Source organism: Idiotropiscis lumnitzeri, chromosome 1 (assembly GCF_059441095.1).
Source record: "Idiotropiscis lumnitzeri isolate Australia: NSW breed Sydney's pygmy pipehorse chromosome 1, RoL_Ilum_1.0, whole genome shotgun sequence".
Classification (NCBI taxonomy): domain Eukaryota; kingdom Metazoa; phylum Chordata; class Actinopteri; order Syngnathiformes; family Syngnathidae; genus Idiotropiscis; species Idiotropiscis lumnitzeri.
In genome coordinates, this window is record NC_142391.1 from 24,123,535 (window position 1) to 24,141,969 (window position 18,435).

General features: G+C 42.5%; 1 protein-coding gene across 2 annotated transcripts in view; it reads left to right on the forward strand.

Moving 5' to 3' along the window:
- LOC148343877 (ADP-ribosylation factor-like protein 15) overlaps positions 1-16,408 on the forward strand; it is an 89,118-nt gene extending 72,710 nt beyond the window's left edge. For both annotated transcript variants that reach the window (XM_088290927.1, XM_088290918.1), the window contains exon 5: positions 14,120-16,408. In XM_088290927.1, coding sequence (XP_088147053.1) covers positions 14,120-14,272 — 153 coding nt within the window. In that variant the 3' untranslated portion in view covers positions 14,273-16,408. The remainder of the gene's footprint in view (positions 1-14,119) is intronic.
- The last annotated feature ends 2,027 nt before the right edge of the window (positions 16,409-18,435 follow it).

Here is an 18,435-nt window from a genome sequence, read left to right on the forward strand (position 1 = left end):
CAGCTAAAGTTTGGGAGTAATGAAAATGAGTATAGGCAGGAATGTTTTATTAAATTTTGTTACATTACCGTCATAGCCTGTCTACATGAGGATGAAATGTGCTCTCAACTTGCTCAGCTGCAGAAATTTTACTAGCGAATCCCCCTCCTGAATGGCGCTTTACAACCCTTCGTACCCTCTGTCTCAGTATGATGCTTACTTGCAGTAATGAAGACCAAACCATTACATTAAATCGATTGAAACCAGACTTTTCAAATGTACCGTGTTCGACTTTGGACTTACACACCCACACTATTCTTTTGTAAACCAATTCCGCTTGCATGTGTACACTTTATTTGATCGACTATTGCAACTGCCTTTTTGGGTATTGTCCTGTCTCTGTGGCTGACCGTAACAACTTCACAATTCACAAGAAAACCAGCTAGGAGTTACATTGGGAAAGACGGGGACATTTTCCTCCAGAAAACTTGCTGCATTTACATTACTTATTGGCAGGCCAGTCACGATAAAAAAAAAAAAATTTCCAGACAATATATTAACCCTTTTTAAATTCCACTGATGTACTGATGAAGTTGAGCAAAATTACTGAAAAGGGACAGTGTGCAGAATTTAGTACCATCTATTGGTGACCTAATGGAATGAAACGACTTCAGGTCGAAGTGTGTGCATTTTAAAAGACGTGCACTAAGGTGTGTTAGAAAGACCACACTTGGCAAGCCTACCGCAAATTTCTTCAGCAGAGGTGCAAACAAAATGTCGTCACAATCGACTTATTGCCTCAAGTGACGAAGTAAGAGCAATAGTTATTGATCCCGAAAATTGGTGATTGGGTGATTATCTCCTTCGGGTCTCCGTAGCAGTTAGATGGTGGCGAGCCATGTCAGCGTCCTGTACGGTGAGCTGCCAACCATGTAATATAATTAGCGACGACTAGACCTATTATTATATATAAAAAAATAAATAACTGAAAATGAATTGTGTTGATGTGCCAACACATTTTTTAGGCTTTATTGAAATAAATATATATATATTTTATTTTTAAATATTTAACTTTGAAAAATCAAAAGATGGATGAAGAAATAAATAAAGATGTAGGCTCTGCTAAAAAAACTAAACAAATATTAACACAACACATACCACATGCAGCACCTGCAGTGGCAGTGCAAAATGATATCTTCCATCTCCTTCCTTTCCTCCTTCCTTCCTGAACAATTTATATTAATATTCCTATTTTTAAATTTCTGTCAGGAACATTAACAGCGGGCCTGCACAGAGGAGTGTTTTACTGTATATATATTTAATATTAATGCTTCAAAGAATAAATCTCTCGCATACTGAATTAGTTAGCAGTGACCTTTCAACAAAGCACATTGCACTCATACACGCACACACATTTTGCAATAAATGCAGGACTCCAAACATTTTACTGGTAATGGTGAATATGAGGGGGGGGGAAACCTTCCTTTGATGCACAGTTGCAGCGGCTTTGCAACAGTGACTTTTTAAAACTGCAAACCTACGCTCAGGTGCTTGTGGGCCAAGAGAGCTGTGAAATAAGCGCGAGAACGAACTACCAAAAACTGAATATGCTTATATATTTGTGAGTGGTCGTGACTGACTATAATTACATGCACAAATGAATCAGGTGAATCTAATTGCAGTTAGTCACTGTGTGCTATGCAGAGTGATGGAAGTACTGATGGGAGAAGGGCTTGAACGATAGGATAGCAGACACGCAAAGAGGACGGGGGGTGTAAGGTGGTGTGATTTTTAACACCGCGACTCGCTTGACCTTGACAATGAAGCCACAGAGAGCGAGTAGGACAGCTCTCGATCTCCCTCTTTTGTCTCCATTCGCCTTTCCTCTTAGCGGCGACTGCGCTTGTTGGCGGTGCGGCGCGTGCTTTCGCCGCCGCCGCCACTCCTGCGGCAGCTAAAACACAGCGCCGCATCTCTGCTGTCGCACATCCCCATGTGGCCGCCCCACCCTCCCCCCTACCTTACCTCACGTCTGCTCTCTTTCCAGACAAGCGGGTTTAAAAAGTCAACTGCGTATTGAGCCGTCTAGACTGAAGTTGGTCAGCAAGCAGCCCTCCCCACCCCCGACTTGTGATTTGCTGGCTACAGTGGAAAAACGGATGATGAGCAGGTGACCTTGCTGCGCCCTGTCCCTCATTTTTGGCTCGATGGCCACATTTTAGAAGCGGTTTGACCACGATGCAGCGAGGCGTCGTGCACGCTATCATCAACTTGGACCTGGACGTACAATAATTCAGTCAGATGACACAGTTTATCTAATACACTATATAATGTTACATCCCTGATACTCTTTTGATGAACATTAGTTCACATATATTGAGAAGCCTGTCGTAAGTAATGTAAATCAGCTGCAAACAAATATGAACATACGATTAATATTTGATAATATTAGCTATCTGTCAACAACCAATTCACGATCCATCTCTTCTACCAAAATATGCAAATGTGTTTGTTATTCACATACACACTGCACACGCGCCTTGTCGGACCACAGTGTAGCACGACGTGCAGTATCGCGCTACGTCTGTTAACTGTCACACGCCAAATTTTTGTGGAACAAAATGTGCAGTAAATGCAGAAAATTATGACAAACTAAAAGGACCATGACATGCCAGGGAATACACGCTTCCCATCACACTGCAGACGGTCTGAAAGTTTTGCCGTAGCGTACACGCCATTTTACTACGACACAGACACAGGAAGTTCTCAAGTGACGTACTCCACCTGCGACGGTTCGACTTTACAACTGCTGTGCCTTATCCGGCATTTTAGGTTCACACTGCTGGAAAATGTGACCCATATCGGATTTTCTTTTGCCCGTATGTGATCTGTATTTATTTATGACAATCTGAACGGCTCAATTACAATTTTTTCAAATCGGACGTGGGCCACTAGATTGGATACTTATGGAATTTTTGGGGAGCTCAACCGCAGCCAAACGGCGTGTCATCATTGGCGTTAGCCGGGGCTCAAAATGTGCTCTGCGTCTGTCAGCAAATCTGGAAAGTTGTTTTGAGTAACAGTATGGACTTTATATTTTACTTTAACTTAATCCCACTTGAATCATGAAGCACAAAGTGGATCTAGTTGACCAATTAGTATAACATATATAATACCTTTAAGTGGCTACTATCACTACACGCGGCAAGCTAGTGAATTAAGCTAGCATTTATTTGAAGTCAGTTTAGTATCATTATTGGAACATTGGAGCCGTTGATTTAATGTTATAACCAACACCAAACTTTTTTTTGTTAATTTACCATAATGTCTTTGTGGTAAACTGCGACGTGTTTTTCCCAGCGACCTTGTGCCCACATTCCTTCCCCTCTTCTTTCAATTGAATGAAAATGTGTCCATCTGTCACGTCTTCTTTTTCTGACGGGCTCTGTGCAACGCATGACCATTAATGCTTCAGTGGTTATTTTGCCATGATGGACAAATCGCCACCAACTCACCTTGCGTTACTCTGCAATGGTTCACGCGATAAATCCCCCCCCCACCCCGTTATTTTGCTGTGAATCTCGCAAAAACTTGTCAAGAGAGCGGTAATCGACATCAAGAAATCATTTATTAATTTTCATCTTGTCTTGACTCGTGAACTAACCTGACCATGGAGTTTAGCCCAGTCTTTATTTAATGACAACTTTATTAGTCCACAAAAAATGCCGACTGATAAAGTCACTGTCATTGTTTAGTAATGGAGCTTTTGCCTCTTTCACGCAGAGATTGCGCACAATGGCCAAAAGTCAGGATACCGCCGCAAAGTTTTTGTCAGACAGTTGCTTTCGAACTCTACAAGAACCTTGGGTGTGGGAATTCAACTCTTTCAGACGCATTGTCACGTCTTTGTTGTGGCTCTTATACCCATGCCAAGACTGTGCCGTTTGTACGGAACTGGGAAGTGGGGAAAAGGCAGGAAATGCCTTTTACAGACAGTCCCTTTGAAATACACTGACATACAGTAAGCCACCATTTATGGCTGTGGATACAAGCTCCCGGCCCACCTGAATAGATGAAAATCCGTGATATAAGTTTCCCATGCGCTCCCACGTGCTTCAAACCTAACAAACACTTAAACCTATTAAAATGCACTTTTAAAAAAAATATTGTAGACAAAATCTAAATGTTATAGAATGTGTCAAAAACTGTACTTTTAAGACACGGGGCCTGCTGGGGGTGATGGTTACGTCCATGAGTAATCTTCACAGCCACAGAACTTTCAAATAAATAAATTAATTAATTAATACTTGGCCCCACTAGTTGAAATACGGCATTCTGATTAACAACCCACCTGTTTTCCGAAGCTGAGCCGTAATTGGTTTGCTGAACCCCGACCAACTGTGATTTTGTTTTCCGTTGACAGAAGTGACAAAATGGCCGCCCCCTGAGATGGCTAAAAACGGGTGGATTTTGCTCCTTAACTCGTTCGGCAAATGCAATATGAATCAGAATGCAATGTTTAGAGTAGTGAAGGCGCATAGTATTGCAAATAATTTTTGCGAGTTGACGTCCCCTTTAAAGACATTTTTAATGACAATCTTATTCTTTTTCCAAAATGTCTTCCCTGAAGTTTTTCATTTATTTCTTTATTTATTTTTAAGGGTTTGCCATGTCACGCTATTGACTTTCATTCCACCCTCAATCACCTCTGATGCCGATTGATCTCGGATCTATTCCTCTCCTGCATCTTTGTCTTACTGCAGCCCTCCCACTCATCTTCATCTCTGCTTTCTTTCTTTTTCCCACCCATACAGCCTTTCTCATCCTTTCATCCCCGGGCTGGTGGTCCGCCCCTCTGGGAGGTTAAGGGGCATTTTGGGTGAGAAGGCTGTCGGCAGGTTGTGCGGGCACGTAGCTTGCTTTTTTTCCCACAGCTCACGTCAAATGTTGCTGAACCCTGACCTCAGCGGGTCCTCTCAAAATCAGGGAGGAACGGAATTCAGTCAGCCAGACCCTATTCAAAACTGGACTTTCCATTGGAGGAAAAAAAAGAATCCCATCCAATTGTGGCCCGTGCCCTTTCTTTGTGCGCTGTTCAAGCAGGGTCGGACGACTGGCCGCCGCTAGCCAGAACAAGACTTCCGAAAAGCCTATTCAGCCTGTGATTTGACCCCTGGTTCCATTGCTGACTCACAGGGATCAAACACTGGGAACCTTTCGCCGATCTATTGAAACAAACCTTTTTAGCAAACTGCCCAATAGTCTGCGCTCATGTGCCATCGTTCAGTCAATGTTCAACTTAAGTGGCACCTCTTTTGTGTCGCTCACTTTTGATTGTCACTTCTAAACGTCTTTACTTTTAATCCATAAATGCTCTCATGATTTGCAGTAGTGTGAAAATAGTCGTAATGAGTGTCAAGTCTCATTTGGCTCGACCTCGGCTTCTTTGGAAGTCATTTAAAACAGCCAGGTTCACTTTCTAAGCCCAAGTACGGTTGCCACTAAACAAGTCGAAGGCTCTTGCAACAATCGGATGAATTGTTTGTGGATTGAACATATTTTGTTTAACCACGCTCAAAGCAAAAGGTTCATGGTTCATTTTGAAATGGGAAATGTGATTGTGCAAAGCAGTTAAGGTAGAAAACAGCGTACCTTTTCAATCTGATGGCATACGTGTGTGCATTTCTGTTTTTGCCGGAGTGAAAGCTTGTGCAGACCCCAACGTGATGCATGGTTTAAATCTTTTGCAGAAGGCGAGCACTTTGATTGTAGTGCCGCGTGCTGTGTGCTGAAGTGGGGGGGCCTGCTACAGCTTTCAAGCTGGTCAACTGTCAGGACTAGTGCATGAAAGGGGGCCTCAGAGTGAAAGGGGGGGGTGGAGGGTCTTACTAGGGGGTCCTGCAGAAGGGAGGGTGTGGGTACCTTGTGATGGAGCGCCTGGACTCGGCGGACCCTCTGTGTGGGCTGCGACAGCATGGCAGGCCTGCTCACAAGAAACTGAGAGGAAAAGAGAGGAGGGGGTGTATTTTGTTTTTTTTGGGTTTTTTTTTTTTGGCACGTTGGCCCCTGCAGCGTGGCACACAGGCGCGATGCCAACTCACCCGCTCGAGAACCCAAGACCAGATGTTCTTTGTCGGGGCGCCTTAGGCCGTTACCAAATTGAGTTACTGTAAAGCTGTCATAAGCCAAACAGGGGTACCACTCTACCGCTGCACACACTTCCCAGGTACTTAATCCTCACAGACTTTTCTTCATGTGGACCAGGTCAAACCCCGGTGAAGGGGCCACTGCTCTGTCACGGAACCTGACAATTATTTTCGCGCCGAGAGGATTGAAGCCCAACTAGTAATACTAATTGTTCACCTTCAATCCACCTTGTTGCATAGTTGGCGCCTCAGCATGTGTTACATTCGCCCATTGGTTTCTGTCAGATATCTCCGGCACATCTTGCATGCCTGCATGGAAAGGACATTATCGCCACGTTCAAGACCGGGCGCATTGTTGCATGGAGCACACCGAATGGATCAGTGAGAACGTCTCCTGTGCAGTCTATCTCAGATTTATTGCACCTTTGAGGGATGGCTCTGATCTGGAGGTGGCCACTTGGCTTTGATGAGAAGTGTACCATCAGTGGATCGCATTGAACACGCACTGAGTCGAGCCTTGGGGGGACCCCTGCTCCCACCACAGTGGAACAGGACAGTAAATCTTAATGCAGCTAAGCTTTGCGCCGTGGCGTTGGGGACCTGCGTCTTAATGCGATACTTGCCGTCATCAACAACTGCGGCTTAGTTCCAGGGTGGCCTCGGCACTTTCACTTGCCGGTTGGGCGGTAAACTTTAAGCTCGGTTTTTTTCTGTCTTCCAGTGCAGTTAACATGTTTGTATCTATGACTTCTCTGTTCTACATTCTGAATTTGTACAGTGGCAAAACTATCAACAAAGGCAACTGCAACGCTGGAATATTCATCTAGCCACCAGTTGGCGAGCGCACCTGTAAAGAAATCTGCTAAACCACCCAAAAAGTCTTGGCTTTTGACGACTGATCAACTCCTAAAATGAAACAACCTAACGTTTTACTTTGAAAAATACCCCTTTAGTCTGCATCTCTATTGAGGTCAAAGTACCCCAGAGACATTTACATTAGTTGACTTGATGATTATATTGCTTTACATTCGTAGCCAAGGTTTTATATCCTAATCAATGATGATTTGAAGGAGTCTACCGCAATGACATCTTAGTCTGAAAGACTCAGCAGCCCGTTTTTTTTTTCCCATTGAGGTCTAAATTGAGCATTAAGTCCTTCCGGATTTGCAAACAGTCATTGAATATTGACTGCATTTTATGCTTCGACACCATCCCCTAACAATCTTTCCAAACAAATATCTGACACATCCTGAAGTCCTCTCTTGGTGAAACGAAAGCAGTTGTCATGTGCCTCCTACTATAAATACGGTATACGGTTATTAACTTTACTTTACCGCAGGTCAAGCCAAAGTACAGTAATCTCCTCAAGGGTGCCTTGCCCAAGGTGTTGCAGCCTTGCATCAATGGCTTTTATTTACTGGCCAGTGGGCTGTTTCAGTTGACACCTCCCGCAGATTGTTTGTTTTTCCCACCGACCTCCCAAGTGCTCCCCTCGTGGGTACCTCCAGGCTTTCTCATGTCTTCTAGACTCTTTTGGTAAGCCGGAAAAGCAAACAAAGGCATACCTATTATATGTTAAGTAGGTCTTGTGTTACCGGCCGTTGCAATGCAGTCGCCAGTGTGGGCCACTTTCCAGGTGACTGATATCTTGGCAGGGGCCGACATGTCAAGGGACAGGCTACGTAATTGATTGTCTTGATATTTGAGCATGCCACTTTCCCGAGTTCATAGAAGTCGCTCTTCTTCCTCTGAAAGACAGGGACCCCCACATCTTCATATTGAAAGGAGCCCTTCCCAATTCCAAACGTTGACTAAATAAAAAGAATGCTGTGTTTAAAGATGCGCTCTGGCAGCATTTTGCCTTCATCCCCATCGGTCTGTTCTGCACACATGATCCTAAGTAGTGTTTAAACAAAGGATGTTATTTTTGTTGAACAGAGCCCCCGCTGAAGGTTACCCAAATGAAAACCTCAAGGCTGAAATCAAGTCGGCTCTCCAATGAGTTTATTGAGTAAAGCTCTCCTCGCTCCGCAGAGCCGTTTTGATGTTGCCTGCAGAAAAGTAGTGTCTGAAGGATAGCATATCACTTTGAGTCAGCCTTTCTATCGGCTTCTCTTGTGTTTTGGCATGCTTATTTATTTATTTATTACCAACGGCTAAAAGGCAAAATCCACTCAAGTGAACATTTCCCGTTCTTCCTTTTTTATGATCGTATTACATAAACAGGAAGAGTATTATTAGTATTATTCAATGTTATTGAATTTAATTCCGATTTGTTTCTCAGGCTTCAGGGACCTCGGGCAAATAAATGCGATAGCCAGACTCAACAAAGAATAGCTGTCCCACATAAGCAATCCAGAGTTTACAGTGTGGGCCGTTAAATGTTATTCTTCGATATGGATCTGCTGCAGGAGTGTGTCTTGCAGACCTACATGTGTTCCATCTGGCTTTGCTGTTATCCTCCGCAAGAACGCGAGACCTGACTTCCCAAATATGTGAGCGTGTCACAAGATAACTCAACCCGAGCGGGTCGCCTTATCGGAAAAATCCCATACATGTTAATTTAGTGTACTTTAGCCTTTTGTCCTGCAATTACGCTAATTAGAGGAAATAATACCTCCGAAGGCTAATATTGTCCTGAGGGTGAGGTGGAAAAAGAGGCTTTTATCCTGCCTTTTTTACTCAGCCTCGCTCTTGCAGTCTGTTTCCATCGCGTGTCTAGGTGGCCAGGAGGCACTGACTGGCAGAAGATGGCAGCCAAGCCTATTTATCCTGGCAGGATATCCTCTTCACTTGACATGAGTCTACGACAGAGCATCACATGTCGCGTTCCTGGCATGGGCCATCGAGCAGCCAGGTGCCATGCATGGACATCAGTGCACTAAGCTGCCGGAACTTGATTTGCCAGAGTTGAAGCTTCCGCACATCTGACTAACTGCACAGCTACTTCTTGCACACCCTGGGTCAGTGTTGCCAAGTATTTAGGATTTGTAGTGATTAAGGGTCCATTATGTTTCTCTTTGAGTGTGTGTTAAAACAAGAAATGCACGCACCCAACTGGTTCACTCAACATTTAATTGTATCAGAAACCCATCAAAATATGAAGTGGGTGCTCAATTTATGATGTTCATCTGGCGGAACTGCAATCTCCATTTGTACAGGTCGGAACGTGCTGTAGTCTATCGCCTGAACAGACTAGTCGACACATTGACTAGTCGACACTGTGCAATGATGATTATAACTCAAAGTTTATTCATTACAAATCACGTTTTCACGTGAACTCAGCAAGTGGCCAGTCGGTGCAGCAAACTAGTCGCAGTGCCTCAACTCCTCCGGATATTTTATAAATAAATATTTTGCTAAAAGATGAAATGTATTCAAATATAAGAAGATAATCCCTCAAATATAATACATGCACATTTATCTGAAAAGGCAACCGCTAACTCTAGTTGACAAACAGCCTTAAGGACAGATATTTGGTTCCTTTTGCTTGGACGATAAATCAAAGACAAAAGGTGGTTGGCCAGCAACCCCTTTTAATCTAAAAAATATATATAAAAAAGCCTCCAATTACAGATTCTCTCAAGTAAGCACAAGCTCGCAGTCCTCAATTTTATATCATCCTTCTCTTTTATTATGAAGCTATTTTAGTAGCTGTTGCCAAATAGGGTCTCTTCTCATAGGTGAACCATATAATGTGCTGGATACATCTTTGCAAATGTTCGTTGACAAAAGTGGAATTTGGTCTGCTATTTATCTTGGAACAAATACAGTGTAACGTATCAGTTGACTAGCACAACCTTTCGGTCCAAGCACAGTGCATCGAGCGCAATTCAAAGCTCACTTTCTGTTGGCAGTGTCGATTGCAGCACCAGGAATGCAACTGATGCAGGTGATTATAGATTTTTATTTTTTTTTGGCACTCTTCCTTGCACACATATAAGCCGCTTTCTCCTCTGTATAGGTCGGTGTGTATGACCTAGAAGACGCCAGACTGGATGACCCACTGGTCATTCATCGGAGCCATCTGGCAACGGTGTACTTGTGGCTTACCCTTCCTGCTGCCTCACGCAATTCCTTAAGCAAGCATAAGTGCTTAATCTTAAAGAAACGGGTTCGGGCCACGCCGTTGGAGAGTCAGCGTGGATGCACCCAGCCATTAGGTCACAGGGTTCCTTCAGCCTCATAACACTAAAGCGGTTTGGAGGCCAAAGCTCCACCTGTTGTTTGCTGAGACTAAAACCTCTGGATTGAGTGTACACTGATTACGAGACCTGTCTCAGACAAACGCCTGTATTGCAATGATGATTAGAATCATAATGTCTTGAACTTTCGAGCACCTTTTAAGGGACTCAAGGTCGCACAAGAATCATTTATGGGGTAATTAAAGTGTATAGGACCCTGTTATCTAGAAAGACCATGAAAAAGGTTTTACCCCACCAACGCAATTTTAACACAATTTTGAAACACGTTGTAAACCTATTTGAAGAACAAACAATAGAAATGTACCTATTCCATATGCTGTATTGTCCATGGTTAGCTCTATGCCTTTAAGAGGTGGGGCCTGATGGTGTGTGTGTGCAAGTCTGTGTGAGTGTCTGGACGGGAGCTGTGACACTGTTTGCGTTCCACAGGGTTCGATAAACAGCTGAAAAGTGACCATGGCTGCCGTTTCCCACTTATGCAGTTATTAGAATAACTACAGAGTAGGCGTTGAACGGCTAAAGTTGTTTTGTAGTCTGAAATAATGTGAAGATAAGTCAAAGTTGATTACTATATAATGTCATAGATATGTTTTTGCGCCACGGACTGGTTTCACAAAAAGAAATAAAACAAATGATGAAAAATAAAACCCAACATATCGCTGCGTGTAGTTGGTGAAAGCCCCATAATTGTTTTTCTCTGCAACAAGCCGCCTGGTCTCATTTTGTGTTCTATAAAGATGTAGGATGCAAGATTGTAGCCAAGCTTAAAACAAAAAAAAACAAAAAAGTAAGCATTTCTCTGTTTCTATTTCACCTTCATTGTATGTGAAAATGGACTTGGCTATTCTGCAAATGACCGAGCTACCGGTCTCATTCTGGTAAAATACCTCCACATGCTAATGTTATGACAGTGTGGTCAAGTGACACAAATGTCGTAATAACGGTCGCCGACTGTTGTGGTATGAACAAAGTTCCCGCCATAACAGTTGTTGTTCACGTACGAAGAAGGTAGAGTTTAACTTTGCGCCGCTGCTCAAGTTGCTTGCGGCGCTTACTGGTATTGTCACCCACAAAATCATCTTTATTTTCACACTTTTTGACATGTGCCGAGGCTATGAAGGCAGTCAACTTATTGGTCGGACATTTTGTTGCTCCATTGATTGTTATAGTCCTGTGACGACGTGATTTGCGCTTCGTCGACCTAAAGCATTTCCTATCGATGCGGTGTCGTAAATCAACTAATCGTTCAAGCCATGTACATTTTAAAAGTAATCGCTATGAACACTGATTTTTGTGATAGACAAGAAGAAAAATATTGTGCTACTATTTATGTTTTCTTTGATGAACAGATGGTGATTGAGTTTTTTTCCCCCTTTAAGTGTCCTGGGAAGCAGCATCACATATTTGAATAGGGGAGGCTAACAATATGAACAGTATATATAAAAGCTTTGCTGTATAATCTTTGGTCTCATATTCGTGATGTACTGGGAGAACATAATTCAACTGGTGCGGTTGATCACAGATGATGTGTGCCAATGCTAAAGAAGGCAACTGCCCTTTTGTAAATTGTGGAAGAGGAGCGAGAGAAGCACACACAACACTGCAGGCCTTTTGACTGCCAGCCAGTGCAGGCCCCAGAGTCTTCCAGAAGAGGGCCTTGGTACAGGCAAGTGGGCCAGCCAGTCGAGCGGCCAGCCAGACAGGCAGCCAGCCGCATCGTCTGCAGTCTAGGTCTCGGGCTACTGCCTGGACAGAGGCGGCTCATGTTACCCAGACAGATTTGTTAACACTGTTTGGGTCCGCTCGGCTTTCTCGCCGGGCCCCTGAGCCAAACGCGGCTGAGGTGACTTAATCTGTCATTAAACACACATTACACCCGGACAGAGACTCGGCTCAGGGGGGAAGAGACGGCGCTCCCTCTCCCACTCGCGGGCATGGCCGGCTGCATTTGAGCAGGCACAAGACCTACTGCATTACCCAATCCTGGGCATGTGGCACACCTTGACACACAACACACAGCAGGAATGAACAATTTCACTTCAAGGCATTTGGGTACGGGGGGAGATTCACTTCCCCGTCTGTCCATGGATCATTTTGTCTTGTAGGGAGATCAAATGTCCTGCTTGTTTGATGAGTCAATGATCACTAGCATGAAAAATTGAAAGAACCACAAAGGCAATGAGCACTTTTAATAAGCAATGATGATTGTGCGCCTTACTCAAATGCAAGATATGAAACAGATTTAAAAAAAAAAAGAAAAAGCAAGCAAGCCAAGACACAAAACTAGTGTGGTCTCACATTTGGGTTGATTATGTGTCAACTGCACCTGTTTTGCTTGTTCTTTTTTTTTTGGGAAGTTCTTTTCCAGCAAAAACAAGATAATCAGTTTGCTGTTTCTCATTTTATATTGGCTTCCTTGCCAGCTGACCTCATGGTCGTCTCAAAAACATAGACCGCCAAAGAATTGCATTGATTGCTTCCTTTTTCATCTATTAAGTTGACGTCGCTCCTCAAATCACCCGCTTTGTCTTGCTTGCGCAGGATCATGTGCAGACGTGTGAACAACTTCCAATTTGTTCAGCTTTGCGAAACAACTGTCCCATGGAATACACACGAAATAATCAGTTCCAGGTCAAACTGTGGCTATCGCAAGAAACTTCACCAATGTAGTGATTATCATGGAAGTAATTGTGGCCCGTTATGTCGGTCTCGTTCCTGATACATTTGTGGAGGGTTCAAGGATTTTGTGCTTGAACTGACCCGTCCGTCCATACATTCATCTGTTGTAAAGCATCTTTTTTTTGCCACTGACTCTTTTGTGTTTCTTTGTCCCGTGAAGTGAATAATTCTTCCAACAAGAGGCTTTAAGCAGTTTAATGCCACAACCAGTTAAAGTTTACCGTCAAACATAAAACACAGAGAATTCAACTGTGTATTTAAGACAAAGAAACATTGACTTTAAAATGGCCTGCTAACTTATTGCTAACCTAAAATGAAAAACGCCATTGACATGCTAATAGTTCGCATTGATAGTCGCCATTTTAGAACAGTTATTTGAACACAAATGGTGTAGCAGCACAGGTAGACACTCGCTGGAGTTTCTTTTCAACATCTGTGAAAGCTTACTCATATTCCAGAATCAGGTGGGCACTAGTGGTAGCATGCTAGAGTGGTTTAGGGCCTGTTTGGAAGAAAGAACAATTTATTTTTCTTAGACTAGGTTGGTCTGAGTCCCGGTCTGCCCCACTGTTCTATGGTGTTCCACAGGGCTCAATTTTGGGGCCCCTGCTGTTTTTATTGTTTTGTCTGCCCCCGAAAGCATGGTATTTCTTTTCACTCCTATGCGGTCGACAGTCTAATCTAATGTATGTCCTGCAGAGCAAAAAGAACACTTTCTCCTTAAGGCCACTTTTGCCCAGCCTGGAAGAAATCAAAGCCTGGTTGGCATTGAACGTCTTGAATTTCAATGAAAAGAAAACAAAAAGTTATGGTGTTTGGTCCCAGTGGCCCTTGTATATCCTACCCTGTTAACTTGGGTCCCCTGGCGCCTTACCTAAAGCCATGATTTAAAACTTGAGTTTTAAATTGGACAGTGATTTTAAATTTGGCTGGCAAATTGGTGCTGTGTTTAAATCCACTTTTTTCCACCTTGTGCAGCTAGTAAAGGTAAATGGCATTTCCATTCATTTGTAACGGGAACGATGATTTGAGATTCGTGTATTGCCGTGGTACAAATTAAACTTGTATCTCAAGGCACGACTCTAATAGGTTGTGTGTTTGTGTGTGCAGGTCAAGAAGTACTTTGAGCTGGAACCGCTGGCCCGGGGCAAGCGCTGGATCCTGGAGGGCAGCAGCACAGACCACGTGGACGCCGTGAAAGAAAGCTTCGCCCAGTTCATCAGTCTTCTGGAGGACAAAGACACAGAAGGCGCCAGGATATGACGCCGTTGGTTAGCGCCAAGAGACATGAGCGGCGGATGACGACACGAATCGTCTCCTGACGAATCCACGCCCCCCTCCTTCAGGAATACCTTCTAGGGGCCTTCAGAACCACGTAGAACCTCGTTGTTATGATGCTCCTGCACCATGTGTCGAGGTGGGCTTTATAATCTCTAGCTGCACCCCTGACAACACACACTCGCACGCACGCAACCACACAAAGTGGAGCCCAGGTTGTCTGTACGATAAGTTTAACTCTTCCACTAATTACTTTTCAGGATGTCTTGGTGGGAACCACTGATTTTGTTTCCACTGAACGTGTGTCAAGTGTGTCATGTCCACAGGTTCCATATCAATGTTTCAGTGTGATGCCATGTCTAACTTGAGCCTTGTAGTGCTATCTTATGGAGTCTGCTGTACAGTTATCACGCCACCGGCACGCTGTACACAGTAGCGCTACTAATCACGTGACAGTGTGAGGGCGCCGATACGTTTTCACTGCTTTTAGCAATGTGCAGCATATGACGCTTTATGTCTGGAATACATGTTTTTTTAAATACATATCACGCCACACATAGGAATTTGGGAGTTTCTCTCTCAAGCCGATGAACAAACCGAGTATTAGGGGCTCACTAAAAAAAAAATAGCACCCCAAAAAAATACCAGACTAATGATGGAATTTTGTAAGGACAAAAATCCAAGTAGTTATTTGAAATAAAAGGGTTATTTATGAAAAGTCATCAACCTGAGATTTATGTTGTATTATGAGAAGAAGAAGAAGTGGGAATGAACCGAACTGAACAACATACACATTAGCAGGACCCAAGTAAAAATGAATTCAATTATCGTTTTGTGTGGAAAGTGTCCTTATTTTTTAAAGAATATGTTGTAATATAAACCTTGGAATATTGCGAGAGAAAAGTCAAACATTTGAGTAGAATAATTACGATGGCAGTTTTGCAAGCATAAATTTGCAATATGACAAGGATAAAGGCATACCAGAGAAAATCTCCTCATTTGGAAAAAATAAAAGTCATACCAGTTAAGTCGTCATGTTTTAAAGTCATCCTTTTTGGAGAATGAAGTTGTGTTCATTTTACACATGCGTTAAGAGAAAAAGTCAACATTGTACGAGAATATCGTTACATTAAGATGGAGAAAAAGATTGCAAATTTTCAAACATAAATGGGCAAAATCGCAGGATTAAAGTCAATATTACAAGAATAAAGTATTTTAAAACAAATGAAGGAAAATGTTCTGCAAACAATGACGTTGAACCGTACGAGGGTCAGTTAAGTCATCATTTTTTAAGAATGAACTTGTATTAAAATGGGCTGTAAAAATCACAAAGTCAGCATTTAGTGAGAATAAATGTCATTGAGGATGGAAAAAACATTTTCCAAGCATCAAGATGTAATGTCTTACAAGAATAAAATGTCTTAAGATGAGGGGGAAATGTTACCAACTTATTTACGACTTGTGACTTTATACCTGTAACGACTTTTTTTTCATATATTGCTACAAAAAAATCTACTATTACAAGATTTGAATCATCATATTCAGATTTTTTTTAAAATAATAATTTTAATAAAAATAAAGACTTGATTCACATAATATTGCATCATTTTCCCTCCAAAAAGCTGACTTGAATCTGTTTCTATAATCTTCATATGACTATTTCTTCCTTTTTAATGTGCCTGACCTACTCGTATCATAATTGCACAGGCTGGATGTATTGACAAACGCACTCAATGTGTTTTTGCTTCCCGCGCTACTTGTTGTTTTTGTTGCCGTATTTGTCATAATCCATGTGGGCTCGCGCTGCCCGCACGCTGTCCAATACAAAGTCAATCAATCAGCCGCAGCAACAGCTGCAAGTGACAAGTCCTTGTCTGGCACCCTAATGCCTTCCAACTGTCTGTGAAGACCCCCCCTCTGGCCCAGACCGGCCTAGACTCCTGCACACACACGCCCAAGTGTATTTGTGTTCCTTTTTACTCTTCACGTCATGTACCTGCAACATCTACAAACAGCAGGACAACTTTCTCTCTTTGCTCTTGTCTTTTTTTTTTTTCATCTTGACTTCTTCAGTGTTAACTCGTTTTTTGTCTACGTCTATTAAATTTGTAAAAATCTGAACTATTGTCTCTGCTGTATCTTTGCACTTTATAGAACATAACAACAACCGGAGTGGGTAAACTACTGTAAATGAAACCTCACAACATCCTTATAATTTGTTAGAATAAGCTAATAATACTTGGGCAAAGTACGTTGGGCAACATAGACGCTGATTAAAACAGAACAAAATGGTTTCATTCTTATTTTTAAAATTCTATTGTCATTACTTTGTTTTGTACTATTATATAGAAGAGGGCTATTTTTCTTCCGAGAGGCTTGAACAGGTTAATATCATTTCCATTGCTTTCAACTGGAAAAGATGATTTGGGTGTTTTGAGTTACTTGTGAACAAATTCAACTTCTTTCTGAAGGCACCATTGCATCTTTTCATGGGACAATGTTGACCCAAAAAAAGTCTCATTGCTACAATGTAAAGCAGTGAAAGTATGAATTTACATCCCCTCAAAATAATTCAACACGCAGCCAATAATGTCTAAACAGCTGGCAACAAAGGTGAGTACACCCCTGTGTGAAAAGGTCCAAATTGCATCTAGTTGAAGCATTTACAGTCCCGGCGTCAATGCACCTCATCAATAGTACAAGGTCTCAGGTGTGAATGGGGACCAGGTGTGTTCAATTTGGCTTTATCCCTCTCACCGTCATTATATAAAAGTCTCAGGAAGTTCAATATCCCACTTAACTCCTTCAAAGAACGGTGGGTTCGAAGACGGCCAAATTTATCATTCAAGCTATTATTACTCTGTATTCTCCATCACTCTGCTTTCCTCAAATGACACGGAATGGTTTGGTTATTAGTGGTGCATTGGGAAGTACATCATAATACATAAAAAAAAAAAAGATCATCGTGATAATATCACAATGCATTGATATGTGGCAAAGACGTGCTATCGCATTCCTGTGGAATTGGATGCTTTTTTTCTGGCTTTTACCAATCAGGTGCAACCTCAAATTCTGTCGTTAATAAAACCCCCAAAAAGTTTATTTGATTTGATTTGATTTGTAAGTTGATCATCATCAGAGAGTGACAAGACAAAAAAAGAACTAAATTGACACCAGTACATGCGTTTTGTACATGGGCAGAAAAGTGTCCTCTAATTCCAGAATGATCCATCAAAAAAAAAAAAAAAAGACAAGAAAATGTAATTAGTCCCTCAAGGACTTTATAAGAGGAGCCTGAAGTGTAAAGCCAAGGTGCAGACATTCACGCAAGTCAGAGAGGTCCTACTGGTGATAAATCTACTATGTGAGCTGCTGGTGGTGAACACAATGTGTGTCACGCAGGTTGCCGCGGCGACCCTTTGATCCTGTTTGCCAGTGTGTGCCTCTGGGCCAGACGTGCTTCTCTTCAGTCTGCTGCGCAGCACAGCACCTAGGAAAGACGCTGCCCTCCCCGGCCAAGCCCTCTTCTTCTTTTTTTTTTTTCTTTTTTGTTGTTTGTTCCCCCTACCCGCCTTCGTGTCCTTCACTCCGGCTCGCTCTGCTTCCCCTTTGGTCACGCCGAAGGAGACTTTGCTCACTTTTGGGCATCCATGTTAGGACCAAGAGACGGGGAGACTCTGTCTCGCTGCTCTGATGCCTGACCTTTCTATTGTACATAAGAGTCATCCACAAGAAAATGTGACATCCTGTGACATGTCCTAGGCCAGTAGTTCTCAAACTTTTTATTTTTATTCATTTATATATTTATTTTTCACTATTGTCATTTTGGGTGCAGTGTAAGAATAAATATTTTAAAAGTATAATTTTCAGGTGAATAGTGGTCTAAAAAACTAAAGCTTGAGTTCCGACTTTGACATAAGGCGGCCGTCCACAATATTCCAGTCAGCACTTTTCATCATGCGTGCAAACTGCCAATGGAGTTCGGCCACTCAGGTTCTCTGTGGCTCAATTATGATTCAATTAAGATGTAAATGAAATTTTAAAAAAACAAGATTAATGGATACATTTCAAGTGAAGTATGATGGGGGTGAATGAGAGATCTTTTCCTCTGCAAAATTTGGCAGGTGTTCATGTCACGTGGTGGACTT